This window comes from Carettochelys insculpta, chromosome 1 (genome assembly GCF_033958435.1).
Source record: "Carettochelys insculpta isolate YL-2023 chromosome 1, ASM3395843v1, whole genome shotgun sequence".
Classification (NCBI taxonomy): Eukaryota; Metazoa; Chordata; order Testudines; family Carettochelyidae; genus Carettochelys; species Carettochelys insculpta.
This window is the reverse complement of record NC_134137.1, coordinates 284,834,239-284,855,615: the sequence shown is the minus strand read 5'-3', so window position 1 is coordinate 284,855,615 and position 21,377 is coordinate 284,834,239. Positions and strand designations below refer to the sequence as shown.

The window sequence follows — 21,377 nt, the reverse complement described above, 5'->3', positions numbered from 1 at the left end:
GGCAGGGAAGGGGGCTTGCGAACTTCGGCGTCTGATTGGTTTGCAAAGCTGCCATTTCCAGAAAGCCGGAAGCACCCGCCCACGTCGATACACGATTGGCTAAAGTCCGAGATCCTGATCCCGGATTGGGCGGAATGGCAGATATTTGGCCTCCGAGCGGTTGGTTACCTGGGTTACGCTAGCGGCCGACAGGCCCTGAAGAGTGGCTGAGGTGGGAGGTGTCTGCTTTGCCCACCCCGCAGTAGCTGGCCGGGCTACGGGCCGCCTAGGAGCATCCCTCGGCCTTCGCCGGGTCCCTTCATCAGGTCCTCCTGCAGCCCCCCCCCGCCCGGTGCCTCGCGGGAGTTGAGGGCTCGAACACCTGCTGAGCAACGTTGGCGGGGGCTGTAGTGCTGCTTCCTGCCAGACGCCCCCTTCTCAGCCGCACCCCCACCCCCTGCGGCCATCTGGCACCTAATCAGTCCTATGGGCCCGTCTTCATGGCCTCCCCGTTGCCTCTGCTTGTCCCTGCTCTGCTTCTCCCAGCTGGTACCCTTCCCGCGGGAGGGCAGCGCGCTGCTCCTTCCCTTCTGGTGGGTGCAGCAGTGGAAGCCGTTGCACGTAGCTTGGCTGGAGGGCTGAGTCGCTGAAGACCTGCTGAGAGAATCATCGACCTCCGGGACACTCACGAGAGGTGGGTGCTGTCGTGATTTTTTTACCATCAGGGACATAATCGCCCCCGGGGGCCAGGGACCGCATGCCTCCGGCTCTGTGAAATCAGTGCAGACACATGACATTCTAAAGAGTCACAGGCTGCCATTTGGCAGCATTAGCCACGGTCACTTTTTGTCAGTTAGCTTCCCTCCCCCCTGCAGCCTGAACGGATAAATATTCATGATCAGAAATTTACATGCAGGCCTCTGATTTGATGACTCAAAGACTTTCCAGAACTTTCTATACCGTAGAGGACCTGTTTGAAAACTGTGACCTGATGGTAATCAGACCATGAATACGATGATAGAATCATGAATTATTAATAAAAACTGTGTATATAAGCAGGGCTCGCCTGCCATTTAGTGGCCATGGGGACCATGGTCCACTTTGTGGGACCCTGTACAGGGAGGTGTGGCTGTATAAGCAGCGTCCATCAGGCCAGCCCAATAGGGCGAAGGCTCACCTGCTGAAATCACTCAGCTGTAATCACTCAATGTGTGGCCTTACCATTGCAGCACCAGTGTCTCAGCGTCCCTTTGAAGTGCGCCTTTCCATCTCAGCAGCGCCCTCTGGGAGCAGCAAGTAGCCTGGGTGGGGCAACGGCCAGGTGGCGAACTGGCCTGCTGCAAGGCGGGTAGTGCGTACTTGGTTGCTTAACCCTGAAGCTGCCATCTTTGATCAGCTACATCATCATCTTTAACCACCTACAGCCATCTTACCTGACTGCGACCTTCACACCAGATTTGACTACTTAACTGGATTAGACAACCCTACCGACTGGACACATAACTTTCTTACTAGGCTCGTGACTTTGCCCGGAGCCTCTTTAATCTCAGCACCGCAACATGCCACAGCACCAGCTTGGGGTGCTGGGACCCCCAGTGGGGGAGCAGGGGTTGTGCCCCTGCTGTGTACTGTGCCTGACGGGGGAGGGGGCAGTGCCTGGGGGCTTGGCCCCATGGCCGGGCCTAAAATACTGTAGGCTGGGTATTACAACCAAAGCGCACGTTTAATTTAGTATGGTTAGTGTCTAATAGTAATTTCTCTTTAAAATAGTTAGTCATAAGAATCTGTTAAGGTTATAATCATTTTGTTATCATTAATAAGCCGGTTGTTAATTGTTTAAAAAAATGAGTGGAGATAATTAAAAGGGAAAGCATAGCTTCCCACTTCTACTCCTCCGCTTTTGAATAATTGTATAGGGCCGGAAGGAGAGCGTAAGTGGCCTCCCCGGACCCCATTTGATTATTGGGATCACTGGGATAGTGAAGGAAGCCTTCCAGGATCTCATCTATTTACTGAGTCAGGTTAGCACCCTGACTCCGGTAGGGGGTGGGGCTTAGCAAACCACCTCCCTCCTTTATAAGAAAGTCAGGAGGATTTAGTCTTCCACTGATACCCTTTAACCTAACTTTTTGCATTCCGGCTAAATAACAACTTAATCCAGCAATTGAAGAATCCACTAAGATGAAAGTGAGGTTATTAGTAAGTATTTAGTCATAATGAGTGTTTACTTTATCCGTGTTGCTTATTTGCATGTTGCTGTTTGTTAGTTTTATTAGTGTGTTAGGAAGATATTAAAATAAATACTTGTTTGTTTAGTTCAGTGCAGTCCATCTCTCTCTCTCTCACTGTCGCTGCTGGCCACTTCAAGTCAGGGGGTGTGACGCCCGGCGGAGCTCGTGGTTCTGGGGGCGGCGCCCTCTTCTGGTGTGAAGGTCAAGGTGGTTAAAGTGGGCGGGGGTCTCAGGGCCCTTGGTAGGGAGGGACACGTCCTCCCTTGAGGTGAGTCAACTGGTAGTGCTAAGTGCTATTCACTGCCCGTTCACCATCATGGTGACGAGGATGGGATCCCGAGACCCCCAGCCCCACTTGATCTCGCATATGGGGGAGGCCGTCCCTTGGGGGCACAGGTTCCACTGTCCTTGCGGGGGGTTGGTGCTTGCCGCGACAGTGAGACCCAGCACCTTCTGCTCCATAAGGAGGAAGCTAGAGGACACGGCACAGAATATCAAATTATGATAAATAAAGATGGACGGGAGAGACTTTACTTAGTAAATGTGACATAGCTGGTCTAGCAGGTTTATTGGAGATGCACAATAATGTAACTTTCGATTCTCCTGACAGTTCTCTTAAAATCATGACAATTAACGCAAAGGAACCTCTATCACCTGGTTCGGTGGAGGAATCCTTGAGTAAAGTGGAAAAAGTCATGAATAAAATTGGTGCGTCTTGTAAGCAGGATGATTTGCCGAGATTGATCACTCCCTTTCCAAAAGCCTCTGAATTGATCAAGGATTGGGCTGATTCTTTAGATTGTCTTAAGAAAAGAGGTACCTTTGGTAGAACCAAATATCACAAAAAAGACATGAGTCTCTTTGGTAAAATCATGCTAGAAACGGCCAATACTGTCACTAAGCTGGAATCGCAGTTTAGAATGGCAATGGCCCAAATCCAGGACCTGAATAATCATGACCAAGACAATCATGGATTTGACTCACAACAATCAATTGATAATTATGATCAAAATGTTCACACAAATCATAATTCAAACCGTTCAGAATCATGTTTATCTATGCCTACCTCAGCTTATCCGGTAATTGTAACCAAATCAGTAACTGATCATGCTACCCAACAGACCACGACTAATACCCTTCAGAGGGAAAGGACGAAGGCAGAGTTAAAGACTTTGACGGACGATACAAAGTGGCAACCAGGAGAGCCGGCTTTGGTATGGTTGGGACAACTCATTCTTGAGCATGCTCAAGAATGGCTCTCTCGGAGTGAGGCCAATTACCTCGCTACAAATGCTTCATGGCGTGGTAAAGGGTGCTCCCTCCGGGAACTGCAAGTGAATCGGGTATGGCCAATAACTGTGCCGGCCTTGGCCATGCTTTTGAACAAATCTTCCTTGCAGGCCATGAGCATCCCGGCAAACAGTATTAAAACATCTAAAGATCTAATTTGGGCTGTGGCTGGGTCGGCAGCCATGGATTGGACCCCTGTAGCCGGTGAACCCGTCGGCCTGACCCCTGAGCAAGCCAGAGACCCAATGTATTTCTTATATATACAGGTCTACACCAGACTCCCCATATCTGGTGAGGCAATTAGAACAGGAGTCTCCGGGCTCCCTTTTAAAGATCCTGGCGTTGCTCTCTGGCTCCGGTCAGTAGAGAACTGGGAACTAGGCCACCTGTTCGACGTGGAAGAGGATCTCCCGGAATTTGGCTCTGATCGTCCAAATTACAGTGCAAATGAACAGGCGGGACTGCGTTCCTCGGAGTGGGGGACTCCTCACAGGCAACGTGGCCCTGTAAAGGTCCATTTTAACGATTCCAGTTCGGTGAGATATAGATCCACTGACTCTTTGGCTCAGCCTTTGCCCGGGCCTAGTCCCAATCCAGGCCCATCCCTCTTGAAGCAGTATAGGAGTGCTCTAGTGGGTTATTTACTGAGGAAGGGAAGACCCATTGAGTCTTTAAAGGACCACACTAACACCTATTTAGAACAGGAAGCCATAGCCCAGGGGTGGCAGCCTGACAGGTGGAACCCTAGGGCGGCCACTCCCAATCTAAAAAAGGGCTTCCCTGCCAAAAAACACATAGGGGGACCTGGAACGCGGGTCAAGAACGATGAATCACTTTCTATGAATCATGTATGTAATTTAAACAACTGCACTGAATTTAATCATGACTTACGACCGTACGTTTGGGTAAAGGATGAAAGACATAAAAGGCAGAGATTTTTAGTTGATACTGGAGCTCAGATAAATGTTATTACTCCTGATGTAGCCCATCGAAAAACCGGGGTAGAATTATATGTCCAGGGGCTGAATCAGGCTAAGAAGGCCCCTCTGGTGAAAGCCAATTTGGGACACTTAGATGGACCGCTGTTAAGGTTCAGGGCAGTCATCGGGAATAATAACATTTTGGGCATCCAGGCAATAAAAACATTAAATTTACAACCTATGTTGGCGGCGCTGCCCATTGATTTGAAAGATCCCTTAATTGAACCTCACACCCCTGAGATTGTGCGGCCAGACCCATGGAAATTTAGGCCAATATCGACCAGAGCGGAGGCACCTTTGAGGGGAATTACCAAATTAATTGACAATTTAATCCAAGATAACAAAATTTATCGAATTAATGAAAGCAAATACCTTTCTCCAGCTTGGGGCATCCGAAAGCCTGGATTGATGGCCCCGGCCCTCAAATTCCGAATGGTCATCAATTATCGTAGGGCCAATGAAAGAATTAGGCCAGTTCAATACTCTGTTAAGTGGACTTGTCCAGCAATTGAGAAAGTGTTGGCCAACAAATTATATCAATTCGGCTCCACTATCGATTTGAAAGATATGTTCTGTCAGATTTCGCTGGATGATCCTCACGGAGTACTGGATTTCTCCTTCAAGGGATGCCTATACAAGTGGCACATGTTGCCTCAAGGCTACCATAATTCCCCCTTGGTCGCCACACAGTGGCTAGCCAGGACTCTAGAGAAATTGGAAATACCTCCTGATTGTGAATTGCTCTACTACGTCGATGACATCGCTGTGGTGGGCAAGGACTGATCAGTGGTAGAAAAATTTGTCAATCAAGTGAAACAACAATTAGTCTCCGATGGGTGGAAAATTAATGATGAAAAAAGCCAAATCAAACCCATTCGAGAATTTTCGTTTCTAGGCATAGAAGTCACGGCTGACCACTGGGCGACCGAAATAGACATAAATCAAATACAAAAATGGATTGACACCCCCCCCAATAATGTAAAAGAAGTACAAGAGGTATTAGGCTTTCTCAGTTATCATAGAATGCTAATTCCCACCAAATATGCACCCGCTCTAGGAATTCTTCAATCTAAACTAAAAAAGAAACACATCTTAGTGTGGAGTGGGGCCCAGTTAATGGCCTATAAATTAATGCTTCAATCATTACTTAATCCATCAAAATTAAGGCGAATAGATCATAGCACCCCGGTAATGATTGATTTCGAACTTAATTTTGACCAAGTTATTGTCAGAGTGGAACAAAACAATCATGTAGTTGGGAGAGCTATTAAAAAGTTACTGTCTAGTCAGATCTGATACAGTATCTATGGAAAGATGTTGCTCGCTTTAGAGGCGGCAATGTCCTGGAACCACCTCCATGGGACAGTAAGAGGCCCCGTTGTAACATCCCTCTACTGGCTCATGGAAGGGCACCCACTGGAGTTTGGCGGTGAAGACACAACTTGGAATAAATTTTTATATTCGGCGAAGGGTAATTGGGCATCATGGACCTTGGTAGATGCACCTCTTCCCACAGAATTAAAACCTTCCACAATTATAATACGAACGGAAAGTCACGATCCGTGGTTGTTCTCTGATGGGAGTACTAACCAATTAGTTAAATCTGGGATGTTCTGTGCCAAATGCAACTATCTAAAAATCGTGACAGAGGCACAGGACACCTCTGCTCAAGCGGCAGAGGTGAGGGGCGTCTACCTCGCTGTCCAGCACGCAATTGAGAAACACGCCACTGAAGCTCCAGTGTTAGGCATTGACTCCGAATACATGATTAAGATCCTAACTAACCAGGGGTCACCCCAAAAGTACGAAGAACTTTGGTTCCAAATTAAGAATATGATTAAAAAATCAAAATCGCATATCTGGTTCGTGAGACATTGCCCTTCCCATAGACCCGATTCGGACCCGCTACACAGCTTTCTAGATTCTCATCTACAGAGCTACAGTGGGCAACTTTCCCCGGATGATTCCAATCAGGTCCAGGTGAGTTTTAACACCAACTCCAAAAAGACAGATTCGACCTATTTGGCCCAGTGGTTACATGAAACCTGGGGCCACTGGGGACCTAAAGTTTGCCAGAAGCTCTGGAGATCAGAATCTGATTCCCCTGACATAACTTTTAAAGATTGGAATCAGGTCGTTAGAAATTGTGAAGAATGTAATGTGAATAAATGTCTAAATAAAATCAGGTATCAAAAACATGCCCTAGATCCACAATATTTTAAACGCGGTGCCACCTGGCAAGTCGACATAATGGGACCACTGCCAGGTGCCCGGCTGTATCCAAAAGCACTTGTGATTGTGCATCTAGGGACATGTCAGGTTTGGGCAGCGCCAACCAAAAAGACCACTGCTAATCATGTAGAGAAATTATTGATTAAATGTGCTGCTAGTTGGGGAATACCCAGTGAAATTCAATCTGATAACAGCCCCCCTTTCACTGCAAATCAAATCGATAAATTATGCACAGAATGGAATAGCACATGGCACTTTCATCTACCTTATTATCCAGAAGCGAACGGCGTGGTCGAGCGGAAAATTGGAATCTTAAAAGAACACTTACGAATTATGAATACTAATCAAGATTACAAAGGTTGGCACTTGTACTTGGACAGAACATTGTTAAACATCAACAGGGCCACTTCTAGGTGGCCCGATATCCAACCAGTAATCAAAGGACCATGGAATCCCGTATATAATCATGGAGATAAAATTTGGGTAACGTTACCGGTAGAGGGACACTCTATTCCAATCAAGGCAGAGGTTGATTCTCCTGCGATGTACCCTAATACTTACCTTTTAACAGACCCAAAAATCATAGTACATCATAATTGGATAAATCGATGAGGGGATTGAGTGAGTTTTAATTGTACTTTGCAATCATTGTTCTAGATTCTCCTCCTCCTCATGGTACCCACCACTAAGACGGATCATTGGGACTTAAACAATCTATATATAAGGACCTCCACTGCCATAGTAAAGGAATTAAATATGACAAAGTGCTGGATATGTACCATGCTACCTGATAGCTCTGAGGCAGGGCTACCTCTAATACCTTTGCCGCTAATGGAACAACTGCTCACCTCTTCCCCAAGACCTCCCTTATTTGATATTTCCAGCAACAATGACTCTACATGGGCTGATGTTCATTTAAACAACACGGATTATTTAGTAGTTAGGCCATCTACTGGATATTAGTGCTGGATATGTAATGGAACGGACACTGTTAAAACCGTCATTAAACCTATGCAAAGTTATCATGGAGGGGTGCAAAGACAGAAAACATTAACAGAAAAGACTGGGGTAAAGAAAATAATGGTCGAAGAAAGTAAGTGTTTAAATTATATTGTGAAAGGGGGAGTAATCATGTCCGGGAAATGGTCTGAAAAGGTAAATTACTTGTGGTCAATCATGGATTTGGAGGTAACTCAATTGGCTGATATAAAGAGACCCATCACCAAAAGGAAATATAAGTGTAATCATATGAGTTCATCAAATTTATACTTATGTAATGTCACAGAACTTGCAGCTAGAAAACAAGTCCCATTTACAGGGCATTATGCTAATCACTATATGTCTCCCTGTATGAACAATCAGTGTGCCAAACCGATGATTGCCTTAACAGGCCACTACTTTATTTGTGGCAGCCGGGCTTACAAGCAGCTGCGTGCTGGGTGGAGCGGATCCTGCTATGTGGGATTCATTCTCCCAGCAGTGCAGGTGCTTGATAAGCTCCCGGTGGGAAAAATCAGGAACGTGAGAGAATTAAATGAAGAGCAATCAGAGATGATGAAAACACCACCAATATATTATAATAAACTAATAGGGTGGGGTTTTCTACCGCCATTGGGCGTAGTTAGAGTAGGGAAAGTTCTAATCAAGTTACAAATTATTTTAGAAATTATGGCGAATGAAACAGGTGAATCATTGATAGAACTGGCAACTGAACAGAGGGAAATCAGGAAAGCAGTGATTCAGAACCGTATAGCCCTCGACATGTTACTAGCTGCAAAAGGAGGAGTTTGTGCATTAATTGGCGAAGAGTGTTGTGTTTACATCCCTGACAATTATGAATCTGTGATTAGTAGAGCCAAACATATAATGGAGGTAGCTTACGTGCCACCCGAGCCACCATCCATCTTAAATCCAGAAAAATGGGACCTGTGGTCTTGGATCACTAAACCATTGGGGTACCTAGGAGGAAAAATTTTGCAAGGATTCCTTACTTTTATAATAATCATCGTGGTAATTGGACTGATTGTTTTATTATGTAAATGTTTAATCAGGTGCATAATGTATTGTAAATCTTGTTGTAAATCAAGGATATCAAATCGTAAATCTAAGGTAGATGTTCAAATTGTGGAGCAAAGAACTCATGTAATCTTTGTCGGACTATAAATTACAATCATTAATTAGAGTGTACTGTTTTATTGTAATCATGAATCATGTATTTGTATGTAAATGATGCTTCACTTACCGGGAGAGTTAAAAGACTTAAGGTGGACCTAAATTAGGATTGGCTTTTAAGGAACCCTTCGCGTTCCCAATTCTCATGATGTCTGCAAAGGCCAAAGAGCAGGTCCCTTTCCCACATGGCCGCGGGGGCATGTCGTGATTTTTTACCATCAGGGACATAATCACCCCCGTGGGCCAGGGACAGCATGCCTTTGGCTCTGTAAAATCAGTGCAGACACATGACATTCTAAAGTGTCAGAGACTGCCTTATGGCAGCATTACCAATGGTCACTTTTTGTCAGCTCCCCCTGGCAACCAGAACTCATAAATATGCATGATCAGAAATTTACATGCAGGCCTCTGATTCGTTGAATCAAAGACTTTCCAGAACTTTCTATACCTCAGAGGACCTGTTTGAAAACCGTGACTTTATGGTAATCAGACCATGAATATGATAATAGAATCATGAATTATTAACAAAAACTGTGTATATAAGCAGGGCTCGCCTGCCATTCAGCAGCCCTTGGGACCACAGAACACTCTGTGGGACCCTGTACAGGGAGGTGTGGCTACATAAGCAGTGTCCACCAGCCCTCAGGCCAGCCCAATAGGGCGAAGGCTCACCTGCTGAAATCACTCAGCTGTAATCACTCAACGCACTGCCTTACCATCGCAGCGCCGGTGTCTCCGCATCCCTTTGAAGTGCGCCTTTCCATCTCAGCAGCGCCCTCTGGGAACAGCAAGCGTCCTGGGTGGGGCGGTGGCTGGGTGGCAAACTGGCCCGCCTCAAGGCAGGTACTGCGTACCTGGTCACTTAACCCTGAAGCCGCCATCTTTGATCAGCTGCATCGTCATCTTTAACCACCTACAGCCATCTTACCTGACTGCGACCTTCACACCAGATTTGACTACTTAACTGGATTAGACAACCCTACCGACTGGACACGTAACTTTCTTACTAGGCTCGCGACTTTGCCCGGAGCCTCTTTAATCTCAGCACCACAACATGCCACAGCACCAGCTTGGGGTGCCGGGACCCCCAGTGGGGGAGCAGGGGTCGCGCCCCTGCTGTGTACTGTGCCTGACGGGGAAGGGGGCAGTGCCTGGGGCTTGGCCCCACGGCAGGGCCTAAAAAACCCTAGGCTGGGTATTACAACCAAAGCACACATTTAATTTAGTATGGTTAGTGTCTAATAGTAATTTATCTTTAAAATAGTTAGTCATAAGAATCTGTTAAGGTTATAATCATTTTGTTATCATTAATAAGCCGGTTGTTAATTGTTTAAAAAAATGAGTGGAGATAATTAAAAGGGAAAGCATAGCTTCCCACTTCTACTCCTCCGCTTTTGAATAATTATATAGGGCCGGAAGGAGAGCGTAAGTGGCCTCCCCGGACCCCATTTGATTATTGGGATCACTGGGATAGTGAAGGAAGCCTTCCAGGATCTCATCTATTTACTGAGTCAGGTTAGCACTCTGACTCCGGTAGGGGGTGGGGCTTAGCAAACCACCTCCCTCCTTTATAAGAAAGTCAGGAGGATTTAAAGTCTTCCACTGATACCCTTTAACCTAACTTTTTGCATTCCGGCTAAATAACAACTTAATCCAGCAATTGAAGAATCCACTAAGATGAAAGTGAGGTTATTAGTAAGTATTTAGTCATAATGAATAGTCTTGTGTTTACTTTATGCTTGTTGTTGCTTATTTGCATGTTGCTGTTTATGTTAGTTTTATTAGAGTGTTAGGAAGATATTAAAATAATAAATACTTGTTTGTTTAGTTCAGTGCAGTCCATCTCCCGGGTCCATCTCTCTCTCTCACTGTCGCTGCTGGCCACTTCAAGTCAGGGGGTGTGACGCCCGGCGGAGCTCGTGGTTCTGGGGGCGGCGCCCTCTCCCGGTGTGAAGGTCAAGGTTGTTAAAGTGGGCGGGGGGTCTCGGGGCCCTTGGTAGGGAGGGACACGTCCTCCCTTGGGGTGAGTCAACCGGTAGTGCTAAGTGCTATTCACTGCCCGTTCACCGTCAGGTGCCACCACCCAAAAAGAATAGGACTGCAGGCATAGCCCCCAGGCAAAAGCGGGGAACTTATGAGAGGCAGACACCAACCTATTACACCTCCTGCTTCAAGAGTTACTGTATGCTGGTAAACTCTTCTGCATGGGAAGCAACGTGTTCCATTCAAAGGGCAGGATATACTCTGCATTAGTAAGTAGCACCTTGTGTTGAGAGAATCTAGAGGGAATCCATCTCACACCTGATAGATGAATGTCACCTGCAACAGGGGGGCTTCCAAAAAAGCAGTGATCATCCTTAAGATTCCCCAGTGGAAACACACAACTTCAAGAGGTGAGGGAAACCACTTTTCCTGCCCCAAATGTTTGGAGATTTTTGAATAATATTTTTTTAGGCAGGCTAGAACTTAGCCTGTGCTTCCAGCTGGAAAGAGAAGTTATCCCCCCGGCAATAGCTTTTTTTGTGTCTAAGTTTTACTTTAAATGGGGTACTGTAATTAACTGCTGTGATTTATTGTTAGCGTTATGATAGTACTGGAGGTCTGTGTGTGCTAGGCACTGTACAGATACAGAGAGAGACAGTCCTAGCCTGGAAGTGTTTTCATTCCAAACAGGCAAGGCAGACACAGGGGCATAAAGGATACACTATCTCTATTTTATAGTTTGATCACTGTCTAACCCATTTTTCTGGAATGTGTGGCTGGGCGGTCTGAAGGTGGAGGAGTAGGTTGGCTGAAGTGTTGACTAATCTCTGCTCTTTACAGCCTATCTAGGGCTATGGGAAAGAAAATGTAAGACAGCTGCTTTCCTTCTGGAACAAGGGATTTTAGGTGAAAAAAATTCTGTACTACTCATAGTCTAGTCAGGCAGCAAATCTGATCCACTCCCTACCCTCCATCACAATTTACTCTGCAATTCCCCACAAAATAAACACACTCATTCCTTGACTTCTATTCCCACAGTACCAAAGAGCATGCTGGCTGCCAGTGAATGATATGAAGCACCACAGGCAAGCAGTTCTCAAGAACTAAAGAGACAGGAAGTAATAACAATTGAGAGTAAGAGTCCTTTTTTTTAATAACATTTTTGTACCATAAACAAACAAAAACCCTTTGTGAGGGGAAATTACAAGTTTATCATAGACAAAATTCAACATTTTGAGACACTTCAGTGGCAATTTCTCCCAGAGGAGCTTTAATGTAAGAGTTTCTATTCTAAAGAAAGTATGCTGACACTTTCCTAGGCCAACCATGAAAGGAATGTGGGTATACAATGAAGGAGGGAAGGTGCAATGTACAGGAATAGTATCACCGTCTGTCCACAAAAATGAGAAGTCCTGTGGCATCTTATAGATGGATAGATATATGGGAGCATAAGCTTTCATGAGCAGCGCATCTGACAAAGTGGGTCTTTGCTCACAAAAGCTTATGCTTCCATATATGCTAGTCTGTAAGGTGCCACAAGACTACGTCTTGTGTTTGTACAGAAATAGTGGACTAGGCCTTTCAATAGATGGCCTTTGTGTTCCCCATGGTCAGGTGTGGTTTTTTTGTCTGTCTTTGTTGTTTTTGAAGCTGTCAGAATCCAACCTGAGCAGCAACATGTACATTGAGGATGTCCAATAAATAACTTTGTTTGGACCCCACAGCACATGTGTGGTTCCTTCATGCTTGTGTAAAGCAGAGGTGAAAGTAATTTGTGCACTACTGTTGGGAGAGTGGCACAGGGGCACTCCACTACAGGAGGAGGTGTCATGTGCAGCACACTCCTAGCTGGGCTCCTGGGGCTCTCCTACCAGCTGGCTGTAGCCCCACCTGCTGTATTGAGCAGCCAGGTATGTTAAAGAGGCCTGCTAGGGGTGCATTGTAGGGGATGGCCGCACTCCCAGGCAGGGCATCCACATCCCAACTTGTGCCGCCCCTCTCTTGCTGTGCTGGTTGCATGCTGAGCAGCTCAGGAACAGGAGAAGCATGGGGCTGAGACCCAGCCACATAACCTGGCCATGACTGGGACTCCCCCAAGCCAGCCCTGAACCCCCTGCTGGTCTGGAAGTGTTGCATCCAAGAGTCTCTCCACTACATGCACCCCCATCCCCAAGCCCCCCTCCCCTCAGTCTACTGCCCTGAGTCCTACATACTCCCCCACCATTTCCTGCCATGAGCTCCCACAGTTCACCCACTCTTAAATTTCTTACACGTACTGTGATATTCCACCTCCAACAAACACCCTATGCTGAGTGCTCTCCTGCAAAGAGGGGGTTGTGATACAACAGTACTTGTAAGAAATTTAAGTTACTCTCACCCCTGTGTAAGGAGGACATGACATACTCAAACCAGAAAATACACTAAATTATAAAGGGCCACAGCCTAAGCTGGCATGAATAGACATAGCTCCATAAAAGTCAGCTGACATCAGTGGAAGAAGAGATTCATTTTATATAGCACGTTTGCTAACATTGCGGCTAAATCTCTGTAATCTGCAAGCAAGTGCAAAGCATACAGGTTGAACCACCCTAGTCCAGCACCCTCAGGACCTGATTGGTGCTGAATGAGAGAATTTGCCAGGCCGCTGGGAGATCAATATTTTCTAGCAGCCAACCCTCCCCGCTTCCTGCACTCTTAGAAGACACGTAGGGGTAAACTTCAGCTAAATAAGAGCACAGAACACAGAACCAGGACTGGCATCTAGAAACAAACTTTATGGGACTCTGGGCAATTTGGCCACACCCATGACAAGTGGTTGTCCGGTTAACTAAAATCAAGTTGGATTACAGATGTTGCCAGATCAGAGTGTGCCATACTAGAGAGGTTCAACCTGTACTTTGAAACCTCACAGGAAACAAGAGGTCCTGGCGCATCTGAACAGCTAACTTATTTATTTATAAATTTGTTATTAATCATTAAGGTGCTCCAGGACTGCTTGTTTCTCGTGAAGCTATAGACCTGAGGTGTCCAATACACTCCACGTTCGCCACATGTGGCAAATAGGGAAGAGTGTTGTGGTGAATGCAGCTCAGCGGGCTGGTGCAGCAACTTGGGCTGCCGCGTGGCGGTGGCTCAGGCACCACTGTGTATAGCTCTCGGCGCTGCACGGCTTGGGGCTGGGCAGCCCTGGTGGTGCGGCTCTTGGGGCTGATTGGCTTGGAGCTGAGCAGCTCCAGCAGCGCAGCTCTGGAGACTCACCAGGGTAGGGGGCAGAGTGCCTGGCTGCTGCAGGGGGGGGAGGTAGGGCACCTGGTTGCAGGGGCAAAGGGGTTAGGGTGCTTGGCTGCGGGGTGGGGAGATGGTGCCTGGCTGGGGGCAGGGCATGTGGCGATGGGGTGTCCTGCTTTTGGACACCACTGCTATAGACTAATGTGGCTACCCCTCTGAGGCTATTTCGCAAGGAGGCACTGCTCTGGCCTTCAAGGGAATACCCAGGAAGAGTTCTAGAAAAATGAAACCACACCCTGCTGGCTCAGAGCACTGAGTATTCCATTGGAGCAGCAGCAAGAAGCTCATTAAGCACTGCAGTGATAAGCCTGCCAGGCTCTTGATACTCTCATGTAATTACATTATTGTTAGCATTCTGTTACATATTTGCTATATGCACCCACATAGAATCAGAACGTACACTGTGCTGATGGGGAAACAGCAACTAGTACTTAACCATCCCTTCAGGTAGTGACCGAAACAGTTCCAGAGATGGATTCAGATGATAATTAATCTCAAGGAGGCACAGCTAAAGAATGAAGCTCACACAACACTAAGGCCAGATCTATGCTACAGACCTATATCAGTGTAACTACATAACTCAGGAATCTGATACATTGTTACCCCTAAATGACATAATTGTAGGGCTCTAACAATGGTACATACAGCACTATGACAGTGAGAGAGCTTCTCCCATCACCAGAGCTGCTGCCTCTCAGGGAGGTGGATTAACTATGTTGACCAGAGAAGAGCTCCCATCGGCATAGGGGCATCTTTCAGTTGAGTGCTACAGTGTTCCTAAAATATATGAGAACTTTGGAGAAAACTGCACTTATCTTGGGATCGCCTGGATCTGGAATGGGTATGGGGCAAGTGTCGTGGCAAAGCGTCCATCCTCTTGAGGCGTGGCCTGGCCCTCAGGGAGACAGCAGATGAAATGCTGCAGAAGGCTGGTGAAGGAGAGGAAGAGTTTCATCCTGGCCAGCTGTTCCCCCGGGCAAACACGTCGACCTGCAGGTGGCATGGGAAAAGAGGGAGCTGGCAGGGTGTGTGGTGGGGATGCAACACCAAATGAAAATGAGCAGTTACTGAAGGTGTAAGACCCTTATTACTGTGCACCATGGACGGGTGTGAACAGAGAATCTGTCTCTAGCAGATAGTGAGTCTCTCTATTCTCAGGCCCTGTGTAAACAAGAACACATGAAGTATTTCACCAGACTGGTCAATGTGCTATTTAATTTGATTCCCAGCCCCAAAAGCTTCAGAGGACAGCATAAAACGAAGGACTCTGTCTGTTGATTTTGAGAGGGAAATTACTGCCTAATTAGCCTGACTCAGAAGAGTCAGGGACATTTGGGAGGTAACCCCCTCAGCTGGTTACATTGGTATAACTCCGCTGAAGTAAAAGGGTCTATGGCAATTTACACCCGTTGACGATCAGTCCAGTACACTTTTTGCCTTCTAGACTCTAAATGGGCAAATAAATGCCTTTAGATAAAGAAATCTGAAGTGGAATAACATGACCCATCTCAGGATAAACTGCTGCAACAAGCCTTTGCAGTTCTCACGCAAACATGAACACCTGACCGCCATCCTGAAAGGTATTATTTGTGCCAGATCTACTCTCGTATCCACTGCAAAGTCCTTCTCCTGGTCATTAGGAACCTTCATGACAATACCCTGACATTCCCCATTGGTCTAAGCTTTCTGAAGATAGTAAAATGAAACTTTTAAGTCATTCTGTTGATACTTGAAGTAAATGTGAAGCTATGGATCAGACCATGTTATGGGCTGGGTGAAAGCACAGCACCAGAAAGGGTTACACAACTAACCAGCGAATTAACTGACCCAGACTGAACCTTCAGAAACATATTAGTAAATAATGATTGTGGTTTTGTGTGTTTACAGATACATTGTTAGAGGCTGAAAATGGAAGTTCTTGCCTATGCTTTCTTGTTAGTTCAGAGATGAAAAGGAGTTGTTAACCTATTCACAGGAACTGTGAATGTACTGAGATCACTGACTTCATTTCTCTTTGAAGTATGTAGCAGATGACCTGTAAACAGCAGGAAATGGGCAGTTGTCGTATCCTAAGCCATGCAGCTAATGACTAATGGTGTTTAGAAAATAGGAGGTCACATCAAGGCCATTCTTGAATTATGTGAGACTCTAGATCAGCAGGTCCCACATTTTTTGCCAGCGTGATGCTGTTTAAATGACGTATTTGCTGCTGGAGCCACACAGAACACGGAGAAGTAAAGTAGCGCCCACTGCCCAGCCCAATCGCAGAAGTCCAGGAAGTCTGATGTCATGCCAGGGGGAGGACTCCATTTGGCTCTACAAAACAGTTGAGTTGTACAAACAGTGGCTCTTCTGCTCAGCCTGAGCTCATACAACAGTATATGCGAGCTCAGGCTGTGCAGAGCAAAATGATGTCTCCTGCACACAAGGGAGTGCTATGATCCCTGCTGCTGATGGCATGGCCCCTTAGAGGCTGTGAGCCACCCTTTGGAAGCCACTGCCCTAGAGAAGGGCAGGCTGGTGGGAGGGCGAGGGGAGTGCGGGGGAATCTGATTGCATTGCAGTCAGGCAAAATATAGAGGGTGGCAGCTCAGTTACCTGTTTATGCCCTGAAATAAAATCATAAAACAAAACCAAATTTGGCTTTTAAACCAAGGGGACAGCCACATCCTCTAGCTCGAGGAGACAAAGCTCTACTAACTCTGAGCTAGCCAGAGCACTAACCACCAGAGGGAAGCCACCGGGCCACAAGCAATGGGAGAGGCCAGTCACCTGAGTAGGAATGTACCATCTTGGATGGGAGCATCCTAAGGGTGACCAGTGCTGCCCCCATCACCCTCCACCACCCCAACTACTAGTACTGCTGTGGTTACACTGCTACATGCTATTTCTGCATTAGAGTGGGAGGGTGGGCACGTCTCTCCATGTTCAGGCGGGTAGATGTGCTCAAGCTGGATCATACACTCTCAGTTTAAAATGCAGATGTACTGGCTGAGCTAACACCTCACTCAGCTTAATACTCAGATGCAAAGAAACCCCCCAGCATGTTGGTATATTCAGGGACTGCATTAGAAGCCTGTTAATTAAGTTTTGTTTGTGACATGTTTTTTCTCTTTGATGGCACCTCACCCCCTCCCTGTAACTGAAACGATCGGCTACACTGAAACAAACCTAGAAAGCACCATCCACCTTTCTGCAATAGATAAACAAGCATGTGGCACACAACAATTTTGATCACACTTTAACACAAACCCTGAACTATGACCTGATCTTTTTTTCAATAACACACACTCATCTGTGTGTACATCACTTCTAGACCCATTCTTGGGCTTGTAATTGAATATGGCCCCTTTTCGTCTTGAGAGATGATGGTTAGCAGTGATGGTGAGGATCTATGGGCAGTGTTTGAGTCTGCAGCTTCTCTCATGGCTTTTCCATCCAATATTGGATTTGTGTGTCACTCTATTTCCAAATTCTTCAGTCTGAGAGTTTTTTTTCTTCTAAGATGAAGTTCTTTGGCATGGCTTACACATATACTATCAAAGGATGATGTGCCCTGTAATAGCAGGTGTTGCCAGGTATTTCGATCTGATGATGTAGATCCCCAGGATTTTGGATCAATGTTGAACTTTTTCATGGTGTTTTTGCATGTGTCCTTGAATCTTAGCTTAACATTTTCCATTACCAAGCCAAAGCAATGAATGTGTTGCATGCAGTATGTCCCGGTGTCTGTTGGAGTATGAAATAATTTCTTGGGGAGACGCAGGTTGTTCATAAGAATATAGTAGGTGGGGGTATATGTTTAAGGGACAAATGTCCTCCTTCACATGTCAGGTTCATAGTCTTCTGGGATTAGGTAGGTGAGTTTGTTACAGAAGAACCTGAATTGATTTGTTCCAAATCTATTTTCTGTTTAAGTAACTAGGTTGAAGGTGGCCAATGAATTCATTAAGGTGAAAACAAAAAAGCACTCCTGTAGCACTTTAAAGACTAACAAAATCATTTATTAGTATTTAAAATGCTACAGGACTGCTTTTTTATTTTGTGAAGATACAGACTAACATTGCTACCTCTCTGTGACTATTCATTAAGGTGAAGGTAGCCCAGTAGTTTACTTCCCTTCTGTCTGAGTGAATGTCTTACATAATCTTCTGGTGCAAGCAGCATTTCAAGGCCAGAATTTCTGCCCAGGAGAAAGAAAGAAAGAAGGAGCTATTTTTCAGAGACTGAATATCCTGGTGCCACCAGGACACTGTAGAACTGGCCAAGTTCAGCACAGACCTTGAGGAAGCTGCTTTCCTAATGAAAGAGAGAACTTCCATTAGAGGAGACCCACTTTCCTATAACAGTAGAGGAGATGGGCCATTTTTCATGCATTGTACCTCATTTCCACAGGCTCCCAGTGGCTCCTCCCTTTGGATTTACCTGCAGAGAAAGGCAGGAAGGCCTCTTGATTCACAAACTTCCCATTTGCATCCAGGAAGTGCTCTGGGTAGAACTGATATGGCTTCTCCCACGCTGTTTCATCCTTCAGCACTGAGGACAAGTTGGTGATGACTGTTGTCCCCTGAGCCAACCCAGAGAAGAAAGAATGTCATGCAAGAGCAGGCCAGTCTCTGCAGTCTGTGATGAACAACTCCCATGCTTTACGGAAAATGGATTATGAATATAAATATGCATAACTCAGAGATGCTTTGGACAAATGCCTGTTTTCACCTATAATTTTCAATGGTGTAATCTGCTGGATCTGTAAATTTTATTTCTGTGCATATATTATTTTTGTATTTGAAGTTATAAGTATTGACTACATATCTGTGTTCCAAATGTTTGTTTTTGTGAGGCCCTCAACAGGAAGTGCAGCTATCCTACTGTGAGAAGATGGCTCACAGGGAAATAGCTTATACAGGTTTTAATAGGAGCCAATGTACACCTGAAGATCTTCACTATAAAAGTTCAGACCAGCAAATAGGCAGAGGCTGATTGCCAAAAAGGGACATGGACAAGTGACTTGCTCATGTGACTATCTCCTTCTTGGAGTACACTTTTATACAAAGAAAACAATGGAGTTCCCTCCAGAGGGGAAAGGTATAAAGATGGCAATGAGGGCACCTCCATTCAGCCTGCCTTGGAAATTACCTGGCACACCCTACGAGAGAGAGAGAGCTTTATAGTGTACTGGAGACCCAGGTCAGGACAGGCTCTTTTCTGACCTGATGACTTCACTTGATAAAAGAACAACTATTTAGGGTAAGAACTCACATGTAACTAGATTCTTAGTGACACAGAATTAGCTATGCATTTTATTTTATTTTAATTCAGGTACTCACCTTGATCTGCCTGTTTTTCTTACAACCACTTAAATCTTACAGGTTTGCTTAATAAAAACTCTTTTGCTTATAATTGAGCCAAGTGTAGTTATTACCCGGGGAGCGTTACCATTGTGCGTATCTCCCTTTCATTGTTAAAGGTGGCTTTTGCACTTACAAATTTATTTGGGGTTTTGATCCTCTTTGGGGGTTGATTTCCCAACTGCTGTGCCTTAAAACTGCATCCTCAGAGAGATGTGGTTAATAAGTATCTGCTTGCTCTGCAGGGTGGTGGTAATCCAAACTAGGCTTCGTCTGGGGGAGACAAGAGGATCTGGCTCAGCAGGACAAGGTGGTGGGGAGCCCCGGAGACATGGAAGGCAGGTGTCAGTGGCTTGATCAGCATCCCGGGGAACATCCGAAGGGGTCTTCTGTGACTGCACCCTGTCACAGAGCCAGTGTCCCGTCTCAGTTGTGTCCATTGTAGCACACTTCAGGGGAAGACATGGAACCCATCTGAGTCACCCAATTGAATTGTATGATCTTATAACACAATAGAGTGGGACTATTACAAGACCCGAGCCAGTGCAGAGCAAATGCTCTGAAGCCTGTCTCCCTTGTACATTGCATTGCAGTTAGGCGAAGGGTATGCAAGTGGTGTTTTTATTGTCTCGTGTTTATGTGATGAAAATTGCTTCTGCTCTCCAATGCCTTCATATATCGTCTAAAGTTAATTTTCACTCTGATCAGTGTATGCGGATTGAGAGATTCCAGGCTACAGTTCTCATCATGTTCACAGAGCAAGCTCGATCTTTCCCCTCTCCCATGCCTTAGGCCTGAGCTACAGCAGCTTCCTCTAAGGGCAAAAGTGGAGTTTAGTATTGTACACCTTTGGTCTCTTTCATGGGACTATCACAAAGGAAGGCAATAACTGGCCATCTTTTTTCTCCTGTCCACTTGGCTGAGATGCACAGTGGCCTCTGAACAGTCCTCAGATAATAAAGAGTTTCAGTTGGTGCTGTGTTGGATTTGAACTGGCGACCTAGTGAGGAGTTTCTAGATCCCATTCCCAATTCCCTTCAAACAGTCCATCAGCATTACCATCTTCCACTCTCAGACAGATGCACTGAATGTTCTAAGGTGCCCAAAAATGAACTCTCAATCTACATTTTAATGACTGCAAGGCTTAGTTGTGTTTCTGGTAGATTCATTGTTTTTTTTGAGATAACCAAAGACCTATTGAAGATGGAGATAACCATATAAATAAGGCCCAAGTCCTTTCAAAACTGCACATTTGTTAACCCACCAGTGGCTGTCTGATGCAGGGCCTGGTGCTGCAGCCCAGTCTGCATGGAAACTTGGGAGATTTGCATACAGAATGACTTCAGCTTTGGGGCATGTCTGCCAGGGGAGAGGAGGTCTGTACCCCCTAACTGGCCATAGATACTTTTGGAATGAAGAAGCCTTGGAGGTTGGTGTCCCGTATGTCATGTGAGGCATTCCAACAGGAGTGATATCCCCATAACGCTGAGTTTCATGGATCACAGCATTGGTGTAAGGCATGTTCATTTCGTCCCCCATCTGGGGTGACTGGTCCCTGCCAATCACCTGATCAATTTCCTCATGGACTTTACCTAGAAGAAAAGCACTGTATGTTGAGGAGGATTCAACATATTTAATGATGTACACCAACATTGTAAGTGTGGGGAGCTTGCAGCTTTATCCTGAGGCTATAAACTCTTTGGAGAAGGGTTTGTCTCTTTATTTGTACAGGGGTGAGCACAACCAGGAGCCCATTTTGAATGGTGCCTGTGGAAGATATTATCTTATGGAAGTATAATAATAATGATTAATGAAAGTTTATATGGGAGAGTTTGTGAGCCATCTTTCTATCCCCCACAGAGCGGTTTATAAGT

At 45.8% G+C, this 21,377-nt stretch overlaps 1 protein-coding gene across 1 annotated transcript in view; it reads right to left on the bottom strand.

Annotated features, from left to right (window-relative positions):
- Nucleotides 1–14,959: 14,959 nt before the first annotated feature.
- CYP2D6 (cytochrome P450 family 2 subfamily D member 6) overlaps nt 14,960–21,377 on the bottom strand; it is a 36,942-nt gene continuing 30,524 nt past the window's right edge. Inside the window, 4 exon segments of the mRNA XM_075002240.1 lie at nt 14,960–15,145; nt 18,581–18,722; nt 20,909–20,943; nt 20,946–21,095. Coding sequence (XP_074858341.1) covers nt 14,967–15,145; nt 18,581–18,722; nt 20,909–20,943; nt 20,946–21,095 — 506 coding nt within the window. The 3' untranslated portion in view covers nt 14,960–14,966.